Here is a 16,499-nt window from a genome sequence, read left to right on the forward strand (position 1 = left end):
TTCGTGGGTTCGAGCCATGTGTCGGGCTCCGTGCTGACAGCTTGGAGCCTGGAGCCTGCTTCAGATTCTGTATCCCCCCTCTCTCTCTGCCCCTCCCCCCGCTCATGCTCTGTCTCTCAAAAATAAATAAACATTAAAAATTAAACACTAAATAAGCATTTTTTAAAAAGCTACATTCGTTGCATCAAGTTTCAGTGTGTTCCGTGTGGGTCTCTCAACCTGATTTATTATTTAGACTGAAGAATGAGACGGTGCAATTCCGAGGAGCCAAGTAGTTTGGTGGGGACGTCACAGAGCTGGTGAATGGTGGGGCAGGGTCTATCCCAGGATCTGGGGGCTCCTCTCTCTTCCCCAGATGAGCAGTGTTCCACATGACCACCCACCAGCCCATCGTCCCAGGAGCTGGAGTTCCCAGGCTGAGAGCGCCCCTCCCCCCCTGCGGGGGCGGTTTAGAGCCCGCTGGAAAGACCTTGGACGTGATTGCCTTTCCCTCCCCCACCCCACTTACCAAATGACCACTGGGTGTGGCTGCGCACCCTGGGATCGCGCAGCTCGGGGGCCGAACCCCTGAGTGGCTGAGGGCAAGTGAGGGTGACATCCTTCCGGTTGAACAAAGGGACCAGAGAGGCGGGAGAGGCCGCAGCCCTGCCCCATTAGCTTTGCTGTCGCATCGGACTCGCAGCCTCACCTCGGGCCGCTTCCAGCCATGAATCTCCTCTTGCTGACTCTGGCCGCCCTGCTGCTCCTGTCCCAGCTCATTCCAGGTAACCAGGACCTCTTAGGGAGGGGCAGGGTGCAGAGGCTGAGGCCTGGGGTGGGGGGGCCCTCAGGAGCTCCCCTTTCAGAACCACGTGGAGGAGGCACCCTCGCGCAGCAGGTGCCAGATCTTACCAGACATCCAGAGCTTCTTGCTCAATTACCCCATCTATCCCTGCTCTCTCTCTCTCTCTCTCTCTCTTTCTCTCTCTCTCTCGGGGAGCAGGCGCGAGTGGCCTTGCATGTGAGAAAGAATGGAAAGGGTGAGCAGAAGAAGTAAGAAAGGAGAAGGCAATGTGGACCTTTTACAAAACAGCCCCGAGAATGCTCCAGGCTTTGTAAAGATCACAACCACCTTAACCAGAGAGGAAAACACATACGCTGTTGGTGCCTCTGTGCTGGGCCCTGTGCTGCAGACAAATGACATGGCCCTAGGGGAGACAATGAGCAGCATTCCCAACCCAAAGTGACATGAGCTGTGACAGAGGGCTCTAGCAGTCTGAGGTGCACGTGGGAGGGACCCGGCCAGTCTGAGGACAAGGAGAGTCCTCCTGACCTTGAGTCCTGAGAAGCATGCTGAGATTAGAAGGGAAAGGAGATGAGAAGCATGTGGAAAGGGCGTCCCAGGCAGAAGGCAGCTTTTGCAAAAGGTCTTGATGTGGGAGAGAGCGTGGCGCCTTCAGGGAACCGGGATTATGGGCACGGCGAGGGGCAAAGCAGAGGTAGCATTCAAGGTCCAGGTCTGGCCTTGACGCCAGGTGAGGGAGCCATGGAAAAGGGTCATGGTCAGGTGCGCCCTTTCCACCACCGCCAGCCTGGCTATGGGGGCCCTCCCGCTCAGCCGGCAGAATCTTCTGCCCACATCTGGGCTTTCTCCTAACCCTTTGACAGGGTCAGAGTATGTGTATTTCCTCAACCAAGCTGACCTCACCCCTTGTATCTATCTGCCTGTGGCCAATGCTGTCACACCCCTCAGCACAGAGGAAAGCCTCAGAACCGGGGTGAGAATGCCCCCCACTTTCTAACCTCCTGACTTCCTGCAAACAGTTCAGTGCTGGTCATCAATTTCCTCCCCTCGAACTGCTACAACAGCAGTTGTATAATAGTGTCAAACTGAGTGAAAGAGCCACATAGGACAACACGAAATGTTAGCCTGCGAAACAATATAGCTTCTTTATTTTCCATAACCCACCTGAATTTTCCCAGGAACTTCCATCCGGCTGGTGGGACAGTTGTGAGGAGGAACAGGAGGGGACACATCGGGCTGTGCCTAAAGTCGGCAGTTGAAACTAAGTCTCATCTTTTCTGGTTGAAAGTGCTTTCCAAGTCAATTCAGTTTCTTTTGAAGTCTTCCAGCATTTCTTCTTTCTTCTGTCCCACCCCTTCACCCTGCCCATTCCTCGGACAGCATCTGGGTTTAGGAGAAAGACGTGTGATATGTCATGAAGGAATTAATCAGTTCATTCAGTGGACATGATTGAATGGATTTCATGTTCTTGGCACTGCGATAGGTTCTGGGGTGTAGAACGGTGAACCAATCAGAACAAAACAAGGTGAGCAAAGCTTCTGTCCTCTTGAGCTTACGTTCTATTGAGGAAGGTGGAAAATGTGTTCAAACATAAGTGAAATAAATGTAACAGCAGCTGATAAATATAATGAGCAGATGGGCTGGGGAAAGCATAGCAAATACCAGGGGGAGGTAGGTTTGCCATCTCAAAGGGGTACTGATGAAATGGCTCACAATGATCTGAGGGGGGAATTAGGTTTCCTATGTGATACCTACATTATATCTCCTCACATCAGCCAGAGTTCCTCCTTTATAACTGTTATTACAACCCTAGCTAATCAAATATCTGGGTGGCTGTCTCATTCATGGCCATTTCTCCTCCCACTAAGCTGGAAGTTCTCGGAGGGCAGGTACCCATCTCTCACTTGTTTAGAGCACAGTATCTTGAGTGTATAAGCTTCTCAGTCTGTACCTGTGAGTATTTCCCTAGGACAGACATCCAGAAAGGAAATGGCTGGGAAAAAACTGTGCACAATTTTAAGATGTTATGAGTTTTTGCTAAGTAGCCTCCAGAGAGGCCAAAACAGAGTGTCTGGGGCCATCTTCCCCTCACTGTCACCAAGAGTTCTAACAACCAGAGGCGCCTGGGTGGCTCAGTGGGTTAAACGACCAACTCTTGATTGTGACTCAGGTCATGATCTCAAGTTTGTGAGCTGGAGTCCTACGTCTGGCTCTGTGCTGACAGCATGGAACTTACTTGGGATTCTCTCTCTCCCTCCCTCTCTCTCTGCCCTGCCCCCCCACCGCCCCCACACATGCACACTCTCAAAAACATAAATAAATAAAAACTAGTTAAAGCAATCAATTCTTTGCATTTCTGTATAGTTCCCTTACTAAGGATGCATCCCTGCATACTCTAATTTTGACACACCCACTTTGAAAATTCAATGTATTCTTGAGATCCTCTTAATTTTCTAATTTACTGAAGTGCCTGGGTGGCTCAGTCGGTTAAGTGTCCGACTTCAGCTCAGGTCTCAATCTCACTATTCGTGGTTCGAGCCCTGAGTCGGGCTCTGTGCTGACAACTAGCTCAGAGCCTGGAGGCTGCTTCAGATTCTGTGTCTCCCTCTCTGACCCTCCCCTGCTCATGCTGCCTCTCTCTCCTTCTCTCTCTCAGAAATAAATAAAGCATTAAAAAAATTCTAATTTGCCAATTATATCTTCCTCCCTTTCTTGTCTTTATAACTTATCTGTCGGGTCCTTTGACCCATGGTTTCCCACGGCACAAATTTTCCTGACTGCATACTCAAGGTGAAGTTCAGTGTATTCCTGTGACCTCTGTATTTCCTGAACGTTGGCACATGGATCCAGAGGTTTGATCAGGTTCAAGTTCTATCGTTTTTGGCACACCTTTGATGCTAATAAGGTTCTTTCATCAGGAGGCACATGACATCTTGGTTGTCTCTCTTTCAATGACATTTATAGTTAGTGCTCAAATTGTAGCTGATGCTCATACCTTTGAGCTGATGCTCAACATCAATATAATAACATATATTAGGGATACGTATATCCCTACTAGTCTTTGATAATTTCCTTGTGATAAGGGCCAATATTAGAGACACCACAAGAAACACACTCGCAGTCTGATAAAATTAGGCATATTAACTTGGCACAGAAAAGGAAAATACACACCGAAGGAACCTCAGGGCAAAAAAAGGGTTTCTAGTGGTTTAGGGTTTCTAAAGATTAAGGAGAAAGATAGAGTTTAGGTAAAATGTAAATGGAGTTGTGTTTTTTTGTTTTGTTTTGTTTCAAGTTCTTATTTAAACTCCAGTTAGTTAACATATAGGGCAATATTGGTTTCAGGAGTAGAATTTAGTGATTTGTCACTTACATATAACACTCAGTGCTCATCCCAACAAGTGCCCTCCTTAATGCCCACCTAGTCCATCACCCACCCACCTCCTCTCCAGCAACCCTCAGTTTGTTCCCTATAGTTAAGAGTCTCTTGATAAGAAACTTCTGCACGGCAAAGGAAACAATCAATAAAACTAATAGGCAGCCGATGGAATGGGAAAAGATAGTTGCAAAAGACATATCGGATAAAGGGCTAGTATCCAAAATCTATAAGGAACTCACCAAACTCCACACCCGAAAAACAAATAATCCAGTGAAGAAATGGGCAGAAGACACGAACAGACACTTCTCTAAAGAGGACATCCAGGTGGCCAACAGACACATGAAACGATGCTCTGCGTCCCTCCTCATCAGGGAAATACAAATCAAAACCACACTGAGATACCACCTCACGCCAGTCAGAGTGGCTAAAATGAACAAATCAGAAGACTAAAGATGCTGGAGAGGATGTGGAGAAACGGGCACCCTACTACACTGTTGGTGGGAATGTAAACGAGTGCAGCCCCTCTGGAAAACAGTGTGGAGGTTCCTCAGGAAACTAACAATAGAACTCCCCTATGACCCAGCAATAGCACTGCTAGGAATTTACCCAAGGGATACAGAAATGCTGATGCATAGGAGCACATGTACCCCAATGTTCATAGCAGCACTCTCAACAATAGCAAAAACATGGAAAGAGCCTAAGTGTCCATCAACGGACGAATGGATCAAGAAGATGTGGTTAATCTATACAATGGAATACTACAAGGCAATGAGAAAGAATGAAATCATGCCATTTTTAGCAACGTGGATGGAACTCGAGGGTGTTATGCTGAGCGAAAGAAGTCAGGCAGAGAAGGGCAGATACCATATGTTTGCACGTATAGGAGGATTAGGAGGAACTTAATGGAGGACGATGGGGGAGAAGAAGGGGAAAAATAGTGGGGAGAGGGAGGGAGGCAAACCATGAGAGACTCTTGAATGCTGAGATGGGCAGATGGGGTGGGGGAAGGGGGGTGATGGGCATGGAGTAGGGCACGTGTGGGGATGAGCACCGGGTGTTATATGGAAACCAACTTACAATAAACTATGAAGGAAAAAAAAAGTCTCTTATGGTTTGCCTCCCTCTCTTTTTTTCCTTCCCCTATGTTCTGTTTTCTTTCTTAAATTCCACATATGAGTGAAATCCTATGGAATTTGTCTTTCTCTGTGAAGGAGTGTTTGATGGACTTCTTGTGCAAAGCAGTTACCATCAGGCCGAGGCTGAGAAATGGATTCAGGGTCCCACTTCCAAGGAAAATACAAAATTAAGAGAGATGTGGAATTTCATATCCTGAAACTACTTCTCTGACGCTCTGCCCTTGGCTCTGAAATCAAGGCTACTTTTCTGTGTTGAAACACTGGCTCCTCTGAAAAGTATGGAATGTTCCAGTCTTGCCGATACGATTTCAAATACAAAGTTTCAGACAGATGTGATGTGAGACTTTGTCCTTCTGTTAGGTGACAGAAAGCGGGGGTCACCGGTTTGTAACTTATCTGGTGTGACAAGATATTCCAGGCCCGTCTTGTACAACTACTGCCCCAGATCTTGAATTCTTTCGAGAAGCTTGGATTTTTTTTTAGTAGGAAAATGGTATTTCAGAACCATGATTCAGTAACTAGAGGTATTCCATGTTATTAAATAAGTCCTTCATTTCACATCTTTTCGGTAGACAGAGCTAGGTGGGAAAATCAACAGACTGAATACATATAAAATACCTCACGAATGCGTATTAATACTGCCTATTCAAATCAGTCTTGCTTAGACAGGATAGGGCACACTTAATGAGTGGTGTTCCTATCAGCAGAAAAAGCACCACTAACAGAAGTGTGGGCCCAGCACCAGAGTCTTGTTGGTAATATCCAGGAAAAGCCACCAGAAGCAAATTCGGGGGTCCCAGAGGTCCACACTACAAATGCGTTCTTTGGTTGCCTACATGGATGCATTTACACACGCACACACACGCACACACACACCCAGAAAGGTTCCTGGAAAATGTGCATGTGGCAGCATTACCAACGATTGCACATGTGGCTTCCTCATGTCCAATGCCAGCTGATGGTGGACAACGGTTTCCTGGAAATCCTAGAATCACCAAATGACTATGGCAGTATTTTTAATGACACTATCAGCAGCTCCCATGACTTCACGAAGGAGCACCTGGAAAACTCAGGCACGCCATTGAACTTCTCCAGTAGCCCTCCAGACTGTTTCTCTAGAAATTGCCATAGCGTGAAACCTATCCCCGGGGCCATGAGCCCATTTAGCTTGATTCCAAGTGTTTTGGCTTCTTCATGCAGTTCTCTCCATCACCACGTGGGAATGAGTGTTTTGCAGAAGAGTGTACTCATCCCCGACCACTGAGATCAAGAGCTTGAGTTTGATTCCTGATGTGCAAAGGCAATAAATTGGAGGCGCCTGGGTGGCTCCGTCGGTTAAGCGTCCGTCTTCGGCTCAGGTCATGATCTCACGTTTCATGGGTCCAAGCCCCATGTCGGGCCCTGTGCTGCCAGCTCAGAGCCTGGAGCCTGTTTCGGATTCTGTGTCTCCCTCTCTCTCTGACCCTCCCCTGTTCACGCTGTCTCTCTCTCTCTCTCTCAGAAAAAAAAAAAAAAAAAAAAGAGCTTGAGTTTGATTCCTGATGTGCAAAGGCAATAAATTAGAGGCGCCTGGGTGGCTCAGTCGGTTAAGCGTCCAACTTCGGCTCAGGTCATGATCTTGCGGTTCGTGGGTTTGAGCCCCGTGTCGGGCTCTGTGCTGACAGCTCAGAGCCAGCAGCCAGCTTCAGATTCTGTGTATGTCTCTCTCTCTCTCTGCTTCTCCCCCACTCACGCTCTGTCTCTCTCTGTCTCTGCCCCTCTCCTGCTTGCACTCTGTCCCTCTCTGTCTCTCTTTCTCAAAAATAAATAAACATAAAACAAGAAAAGGCAATAAATTGTTCCAACTTCATCCAATTGTGCAGCAAGAAAAGAACTGAGCAATACCTTGTGGCCCTTTACAATTCACTGGGGGGATAAAACAACAAACATGAGACCCTCAAACAAATTATGAGTCTCTTAGGCTCTTCAGGACCTGATGAGGACTTCTGTTGGTTTAGCAAGCTTTCGTTTTAATTTATGTTGAGTTCTTTCTGTTTCTTCTGAGGGGTGAGAAATGATAAGGACGGCATGACTTTTGACAACATTGTCATTCCTTAGTTAAAGTCCCAGTAAAGAGAGCACCTCGGTCACTAGATAGGCAAATAGGGTTTCTCAAATAGGAAAGCCAAACGACAAGTGTTTGTGTTTTTAGTCGCAGGGGATGCTGTTGTCTTCTGTCAAAGAAAAGCATCTAGTCCTTCGCAGAAAAGGCAGAGAATAGTGAGTTCATATTCAAATGCTTGAGATTTAGGGAGCTGTATAGAGTCCTGGAAATAGTGGGTCCTTTTCATGGCCCACTTTTTCTGTTTTTCCAGGGTTATTAAGCCGGCAGGTGGGACATATACTAAAGTTACCCTCACTAATCAGTTCTCCACCAATATTGTCTTAGGATAGTTTATAAGTTTTCTTTCCTGTGATGGGTCAAATTTTCCACCAAGATCCCTTTCAGACAGTCCAGAAATACCAGGTGGTCACCCCGGGTCTCCATAACGCAACAGATTTCTGTCACTATAGTTTTTCAGAACCTGGTCCCTGTGGTGGCAGTTTGCTCAGGGTTCAAAAGAAGTTTTAAAAGATCATTAAAGGGGCGCCTGGGTGGCTCAGTTGGCTAAGCGTCCGACTTCAGCTCAGGTCATGATCTCGCAGTTCTAGCAGCATCCTTGAGCTCCACCTGCTAATTGCCAGTAGCACCTCTTACCAGTTGCAACAGCTAAAAAGGTCTCCACGCGTGTCACTGCCAAACATCCCCTCAGGGGCGAACCGCTGCTCTAGACCACGCGGTTGTCCACGTCTCTGCTGAGACTCTCAGAATTTCCCTGACAGTCTCTGCTGGGTCGCTCATAAGATAACCTCAGAGAAAGTTTACTCCTGATCACAAAATCAACCTGCTCAAAACCTATGGCAGAAAGAAGGAAATAATCAAGATTACAAATTAATGAAGCTTACGGTTAACTTACGAATTAATGAACTCGAGGATCGTCATGGCAGGAAACAGCCCGAAGCAAACGGCTTAACTGGTACAAGTAGAGGTTATGGGCTTTGTTCAGCTGATGGGAACACTTGACCCGAGTCAGAGCAGGCTTAGAGCTTCTACAGAACAAAGAGGAGAGGAGGGTACGTGTCCTTGTTTGGCCCAAGTAGCAGATTTCATCTTAACTGCTGCAAAACTTGTGGTTGGAAGGGCGCCTGGGTGGCTGAGTGGGTAAAGCATCTGACTCTTGTTTTCTGCTCAGGTCATGATCTTGTGAGTTCGAGCCCTGCGTTGGGCTCTGCGCTGAAATGTGGAGCCTGCTTAGGATTTTCTCTCTTCCTTTCTCTCTGCCTCCCCACCCCCTGCTTGCTCTCTCTCTCTCTCAATAACTAAATAAAAACTTAAAAATAAACAAACAAACAAAAACTTGTGGTTGGAATAGCAAAACTGTTCCAGATTTGTATGCCTCTAAGTTGAGGTTGCTGGTGGCATTCTACCCCCAAAACTTTCAGAGCACTTCTTCGAGAGCTGTGTCTGCAAGCCTTGTGGTTTATTGGTTAGTCAAGATTCTGGGACAGAAAAGGCACCAAAAATGATACAGGTGGGTTGTTGCCAGGGACCAAGGGGGAGGGAAGAATGGGGGTTAGTGTTTAATGAGTGTAAGACTTTCAGTCTTATAAGGTGGAAAGAGTTATGGGGGTGGATGGGGGTGATGGCGGCACATGGGGTGAATGTATTTACCACCACTGAGCTGTACACTTAAAAATGGTTAAGAGGATAGTTTATGTAACATGTACTCGACTACATCAAAGAAAAAAACGAAGCACAACTGCCTTCTTAATGATAGGACTTGGCAAAAACAAAACAAAACAAAAAATGAAATTATGAAGACAGTGATGGAATGTGAGCCAAAAATAAAAACAAAAACAACAAAAAAAAAAAACCAGCCAGTATGGATGAACCTTGAAAACATGATGCTGAGTGAAAGAAGCCAGACATAAAAAGCCACATCGTATATCATTCCATTGGCATAAAATATCCACAGAAGGCAAATCTGTAGAGAGGAGGGCAAATTGGTGGTTGCCCGGGGCTGGGCAGAGGGATGCAGTGTTTCTCTTTGGGATGATTAGAAAGTTCTGGAACTAGATGGTAGTCATATTTGCACAGCATTGAGAATGTACTTAATGCCCCTGAGCTGTACACTTTAAAACGCTTGAGATGTGAGGAGGATGCTCCTGGCTGGCTCAGTCAGAGGAGCAAACAGCGACTCTTGATCTCAAGGTTGTGGGTTCAAGCCCATGCTGGCCATAGAGATTATGTAAGTAAGTAAACTTTCAAAAAATAAAAGTAAACGAAATGCTTGAACTAGCAAGTTTTATATGTGCTTGGTGTTTTAACACACTTTTTTAAAAAGGAAGGAAAGAAAAAGGAGGCCAAGGTCAAAGGCAAGGGAAACTGAGGACCTTCTATCACCTCTGCTTTAATACCTCTTCTCGGGACTAACCCTGCCTCTAATTCTTCTTTCTTTTTTGTGTCAGGCAGCACTCAAAAATGCTGGAATCTTCATGGCAAATGCCGCCAGAAGTGCTTCAGGAAAGAAAAGATCTATGTTTACTGCACAAATAATAAACTGTGCTGTGTGAAACCCAAGTACCAGCCAAGAGAGAAGCTATGGTTGTTTTAAGTTTTTTGAGGCCTGACGCCATGAAGACACAGATGAAGTCTGACCCCAGTAGATTCTTAAATTCAATAAATATGTGTGGCCGATCTCTGTGTCTGCCTGTTCTTAAGGTCCACTTGCAGGTGGCCCAGGAATTCAACATGTTTTCATCATAATAAGACAGTGTTTGCCTTTGTCAGTCTCACTCTCTCAGAAGTGTACAGTGGAATCTTCTGGAATCTGTGTGACATATGGTGATATCTGTTTGCCTTTGTCAGTCTCACTGTCTCACGAGTGCACGGTGGAATCTTCTGGAATCTGTGTGACGTGATGATATCGTCGTTCCAGCAGCTAATGAGGGGTGTGCTTATGTATCCTTATGTTTCTAGAATTTTTTAAGGTAGAAGGCTTAAAACACGAGTATGTTCATTTTCAGAGATTAACTCAGATTGTTCTCAGTAATTCTTTGTGCTCTCACTAGCTGCCTTTAGTCACATTATTAATCTCTGTAACTTTGTTACCATCTAATGATAAATCATTACTTTGAAATTAGAAAATTTTCCTTGCACCAGTGTGCCAACACGAAAACTGAGAATACTTAGTTATCTTGGTTTGCAGAGATCCAGTGACCACCAGTAACAACTGGCTAACAGAAGAAAGGCTATGCTCTCCAAGTGAAAACAATACTTACTCTAATCTCTGCAGGTCTTTAAAATACACTTTCTAGCACACAATTAAAAGACAAGGGCACCTGGTTGTCTCAGCTGGTTAAGCATTGACTTTGGCTCAGGTCATGATCTTATGGCTCCTGAGTTTGAGCCCCGTGTCGGGCTCTGTGCTGACAGCTCAGATCTGGAGCCTACTTTGGATTCTCCACATGGGTCAACAATTTAGGTTGGGGTGACCTCGGAGTATAAAATAACCTCTCTCCCTCTCTACCCCTCCCCTGCTCACACTGTGTGTGTGTGTGTGTGTGTGTGTGTGTGTCTCAAAAATAATAAACACTAAATGTTAAAAAAAATTAAAAGACATTCACAGAAGAAAGAAACTAGGACCCATCATCAAGAATAAATATAGTCAGGGCAGCTGGCTGGCTCAGTCAGTAGGGCATGCAACTCTTGATCTTGGGGTTGTCAGTTTGAGCCACAAGTTGGGCATAGAGACCACTTAAAAATAAAACCTTTAGGGGTGGCTGGCTGGCTCAGTCAGTTAAGCGTCTGACTTGATTTCAGTTCAGGTCATGATCTCACAGTTCATGAGATCTACCCCTATGTCAGGCTCTGTGCTGATAGTGCAGAGCCTACATGGGATTCTCTCTCTCTCTCTCAAAATAAATAAATAAACATTTTTAAAAACTTTTTTTTTAATTCAAGAGAGACAAAGAGTGAATGGAGAATGGGGTAGAGGGAGAGAGAAAGAATCCCAAACAGGCTCCACACTCAGCACAGAGCCCGACATGGGACTCAATCCCACCACCCTGGGATCATGACCCGAGCCAAAATCAAGAGTCAGTCACTCAACCAACTGAGCCACCCAGATGCCCTGTCCAATAAAAATTTTAACAAAATGTTTTCTAGAACTTGATTAAAATTGTGCACATATTAGCATATGTTTTGTTAGGGGCATAGACATTGATGATAAAACAATCAATAAAGCACAAATTGAGGCTAATGGTTCACCCTAAGAATACTGGAATTGGAAGAGGTAATGTTGATAGTCTATTATTTCATCTGGATGGTAGGTATAGAGATGTTTGTTGTCTTATTATTTTAATAATATCTTTATATACATATTTTAAATATTCTTCTGGCTTCTCAGTCTACAATAAGAATCAAGCTTTTAAAAAAGACATAAAATCTTTGAACATTAAGTACCTTAAAATTTATAAGACCAGAGGGGAGCCTGGGTGGTTCAGTCAGTTAAGCGTCCAACTTTGGCTCAGGTCGTGATCTTTTGGTGTGAGTTCGAGCCCCGCGTCAGGCTCTGTGCTGACAACTCAGAGCCTGGAGCCTGCTTTGGATTCTGTGTCTTCCTCTCTCTCTGTGCCCCTTCCCTGCTCCCACTCTTTCTTTCTCTCTCTCTCTCTCTCTCTCTCAGAAGTAAATAAACATAAAAAATGTTTTTTTAATTCTAAGATCAGAAAAAAAGGAAAAGAGAGACCCATCATGAAGACCTAGAGAAGAAAATACGTGAAAATTACATCATAGGAATGTAAAATAGTGCAACCACTCTGAAAACACTGTACAGTTTTGCAAAAAGTTGAATGTACCATATGATTCAAACATTCCACACCTAGGTATTTAACCAGGATAAAAGAAAGCATATGTCCACACAAAGACATGTATGTAATAGTTCACACCAGCTTCATTTGTAACAGCCCCAAACTGTAAACACTCTGTACGTCCATCAACAGGTGAATGGATCGACAAGTTGCGGTACATCCATACAATGGAATACTACTCAGCAATAAAAAGCAATGAACTACTGATACACGTTACAACATGGATTGATCTCTAAGTAACTATGCCGAATGAAAGAAGTCAGACAAGCCATGAGATATTCTTGGTCCGAAGAATATCTGACTTGCACACATCCTCCAATTTTGATGCATGGCATTTTGGGTCCCTAGTTACTAGAGTCAACTCAGAAATAGTATTGCCTTTCCCATGTTTAGAATCACCCTGGTCAATGGCCACAGGTGCCTTGGCCTGAAGAAAGATTTTCTGTACATGCTTGTGACATTGTTTCAGAGTCCTTAGAGGGACCCAGACTCCACTTCAGGCAAGGATCTTTGGGTCTATGAATTTAAATGAGAAGCTATGCTCTCCCCTGAGGCATCTCAACAAAGGGTTTTTCCCCAGGTCAGGAGTTTATCTGTTTTGGGGGCTGCTGAATCCTCAGTAGTTAGAATAATGCCTCGTATTGGAGTGCCTGGGTGGCTCAGTCGGTTAAGCGTCCGACTTCAGCTCAGGTCATGATCACACAGTTTGTGAGTTCGAGCCCCGTGTCAGGCTCTGTGCTGACGGCTAGCTCGGATCCTGGAGCCTGCTTCAGATTCTGTGTCTCCTTCTCTCTCTGACCTTCCCCTGCTCTCTCTCTCTCTCTCTCTTTGTCAAATAAATAAAACATTAAAAAAAAAAAGAATAATGCCTCGTACACAGTAGGTATTCAATAAATATTAGTTGAATTCATGGAAATAGAGTGTGGATACCAGGAAAGTGAAGTGGGCACCTGAGCTGAATATAGTTGAGAAGGTGATGGAAATCAAGAGGCATGCCAGATTGGGGAAGCCTGAGCCTCAACCACATGATCCCTGGACTGTGGGTTCAAATTAGGAAGAAACAGAGCAAAACTAATGATCGTGCACGTGATGCTGGAAACGTATCATTGAAAAGTGTGTCTATGTTGTGAAACTAAGGGCTGTTTTGTTTTTTTTTTTAACCATGTGTTAGATCTACTGAACTGTAATTTCCATAAAGCGTATATTCATTTGTTCGTTCAGTCATATAATAAATATTTAACGATACCTGCTATTTGCCAGGCACCAGGTTCGTCTAGTTCTACAGTAGTAAATGAAACAAACATGAACTTTGTCATCATAGAGCCCACAATCGGTGTAGGAGAAAGGCATTAAACGAGAAAAAAATTCATAATCGTGTATGGTGGTGAGGGCTATGAAGAGGCCGATGATTGAAAACAAAGAGTAGGGGGCTCATGGGGGGGGGAGGGGTGGACCTCCAGAGCTGTCAGGGTGACTTTCTCTGAGGAGGTGACGTTTCACCTGAGATCTGTCGGATGAGAAGCCATGCTTGCAAAGATTGGGGGGTGGGTTTGCCTAAGAAGATTCCAGGTAGAACAGCATGTGCATAGGCCTTTGTACCGCCAGATGGCTTGTTCCAGAGACTGAAATAATGACCATGTGGCTAAAGCCTGGTGTGCAAGGGAAAAGAGATACCAGAGATTTGAGAGGCAATGTGACAGGCCACACAATATTTTGATGTTTGTGTTTAAAACACAAGTTCATGGGGTGCCCGGGTGGCTCCATCAGTTAAGTTTCCAACTCTTGATTTTGGCTCAGGTCGTGATCTCAGGGTTCATGAACTTGAGCCCTGCACTTTCAAGTGGGGTGCCTGCTTGGGATTCTCTCTCTCCTCTCTCTGCCCCTTACTCTCTCTCTCTCTCTCTCCCTCAAAATAAATAAATAAACTTAACACATACACACGCACGCACACACGTTCAAGGACAATTTATATGTTAAGGTGTTACTTCCAATCACTTTTATTTACTCTTAGCTTCTGCTTCCTCAAATTATGCTTTACCCACCCCTCTTCCCACCACCTACTCCTGCTCTTTAAACTTGACTTTTACTAAGGCATCTTTCCAGCTCCTCCTCCAATTATAAACTGCTTATTCTTGGTATTTCCCAATTCTGTTCCCAAATTCCTGGAACAGAATCTCAGTGATGCAGTTAATCCTTTTGTACCAATCCACCCCGTGGGTCGCTGGCCAGCCTAGGGGATTAGGTTGGGTTGGGGACGTGCCTGCTTTTTGTCCAATTGTCTGTGTCTGGGACATGGCGGGGGGGTGGGGAGGGGAAGTCTCCCAGTCTGCAGAGGACGGTCCCTTCGTCCAGGCTGTGAGCAGGGTTACAAGAGTGTAAATGGAAGGGTCATGCAGTGTTTCCATATGTTCACATTTCCATGTATTCTTGCTGTAAACTTCTATAGGGAGGAATAGTCTGCTTTTCCTTTGTGAAGCAAGACCCTAAGCTTAGGGGGAAATAGACATCAATGAAACTCGGATCTTCCTGGAGAAATTCTTGAAGAAGGGTAGGGCGGGGGGCCCTCTCTCTATCCCCTCATGAGGTCCCACTAGCCTCTTGGTGAGGGCTCACCGTGCACTGCATCCTATTAGACCCAATGCCCCTTTTTATAACAAATATCTTACAGCACCCCCTTTCTGTCCTAAAATATACTGAAATATTGTAACCTGTCTGCTCACATAATTTCAAGAAAAAGTGAAACGAAGCCCTAACTATCATGTAAAGGAGAAAAGAGACTATTTTATAATCATGCGTATTTTGATGACGCTTGAGGACACAATGAACTATGTCAGGTCTCGGACTGATACAGGCCACAAATGCAGGCTCTAAGGCGTGCACCGTATGCACAATTCAGATACTACCCCAAGGGTTTGCTATCTGTATCCTGACTTTCCAAAAACGGTGAACAGCTTGGATAAAGTTCTAACCAAAACAAAGTATAGTCATTCCTTGATTTACACAGCAGTTTCGTTCCAGGAAAATTCAATGCACAAAAAATACATGCAAAACAGCCTTAGCGTCTGGGCTCAGAGAATTATAAATGGGTTTCTTACCTACATAAGTGTCTTGCAGAACATTTGAATTTTGCTTGGGAAAAGGGTCAATACTCCGTTTTCCAGGACCTTCACACGCATTGCATCCCAGGTCTCCAGCCTACTAAGGACTCCGTTAATTCTGACAATCAAAAAAGAAAGAAAAAAAAAAAGTCCCAGCAAATTCCAAAAATAACCCCTAGAGGGCAGTATCTTCCCATTGAGAATCATCGATTCTCAGCACCGAAAACTTACTGAAATTTAACTAAGTGTGCTCAGAAGAAAAGAGATACAGGGAGAAGTACGTTGTTTCCAGGTTTTTCTTTTTAAACCTTTTTCTTACTTTTCTTTTTACTTTTTAAATCCACCTAGTTTTGCCTCTCTGAGCGTCATACAGAGTCACTCAGTATGTGCATCTTTGCGTGTGGCTTCGTTTGCTTAACAATGTTTTTGAGATTAATTCATGTTGTCTGTATCAGTATATTGTTATTGTTGTTTATTATTCTTAGTATTGTACTGTATGGCTGTAATTCAATGTATCCATTCACTTGTTGGACTTTTGGGTTGTTTCCACTTATGGGATATTATAAATAAAGCTGCTATAAACATTAATAGAGAAGTCTTTGTAGATCCGTATTTCTATTTAATTTTATAAGTAACTCTACACTTGTTTTTCTAAAGGGGTTGTCCATGTTACATTCGCGTCAGCAAGGTATTTGCATTCTGGTTGCTCCATATCTTCACCAACACCATCGTCCGTTGTTTGGGGTTTTTTAAAATCATTCTGGTGTGTGTACCACTGCGGTTTTAATTTACATTTCCCTGATACCTAATGATTTTGAGCATCTTTTCATGGGCTTATTGACCATTTGTATAACTTCTTTGGTAAAATATCTGTTTAAATATTGGCCCACTAGATTACTAGTTTGCCTTTCTCTTGCCGGTTTGTAGAAGCTCTTCATACATTCTGGAAATGACTCCTTTGACAGATATATGTATTACAAATATGAGCAATAGTAGTCCAAATAAACCAGAAGAATACCTCCCTGGGCCAGTGGCTGTGTGAATGAGAAATGGGAATTGTCTTGATTCCCACCCAGAAAAAGCATGTGGTAATGAAGGCATCACACCATGTGGTGTGGCTCCACTGTGAAAAGATACTTCTTTTCAATAGA

General features: G+C 44.5%; 1 protein-coding gene across 1 annotated transcript; it reads left to right on the plus strand.

The window, feature by feature from the left end:
• The first annotated feature begins 402 nt into the window (after positions 1 to 402).
• On the plus strand, positions 403 to 10,076 carry DEFB123 (defensin beta 123). The gene is made up of 2 exons (XM_039237809.1): positions 403 to 764; positions 9,848 to 10,076. The coding sequence occupies exons 1-2, from the start codon at positions 707 to 709 to the stop codon at positions 9,991 to 9,993; spliced, it is 204 nt and encodes a 67-aa protein (XP_039093740.1). The 5' UTR covers positions 403 to 706; the 3' UTR covers positions 9,994 to 10,076.
• Positions 10,077 to 16,499: the final 6,423 nt, after the last annotated feature.

This window comes from Hyaena hyaena, unplaced genomic scaffold (assembly GCF_003009895.1).
Source record: "Hyaena hyaena isolate Hyena2069 unplaced genomic scaffold, ASM300989v1 scaffold_131, whole genome shotgun sequence".
Classification (NCBI taxonomy): domain Eukaryota; kingdom Metazoa; phylum Chordata; class Mammalia; order Carnivora; family Hyaenidae; genus Hyaena; species Hyaena hyaena.

Coding starts and splice junctions, on each gene's coding strand:
- DEFB123 (XM_039237809.1), top strand. CDS start 707: ATGAATCTCCTCTTGCTGACTCTGGCCGCCCTGCTGCTCCTGTCCCAG. Junction 765..9,847: donor CCTGTCCCAGCTCATTCCAG/GTAACCAGGACC, acceptor TTTTTGTGTCAG/GCAGCACTCAAAAATGCTGG.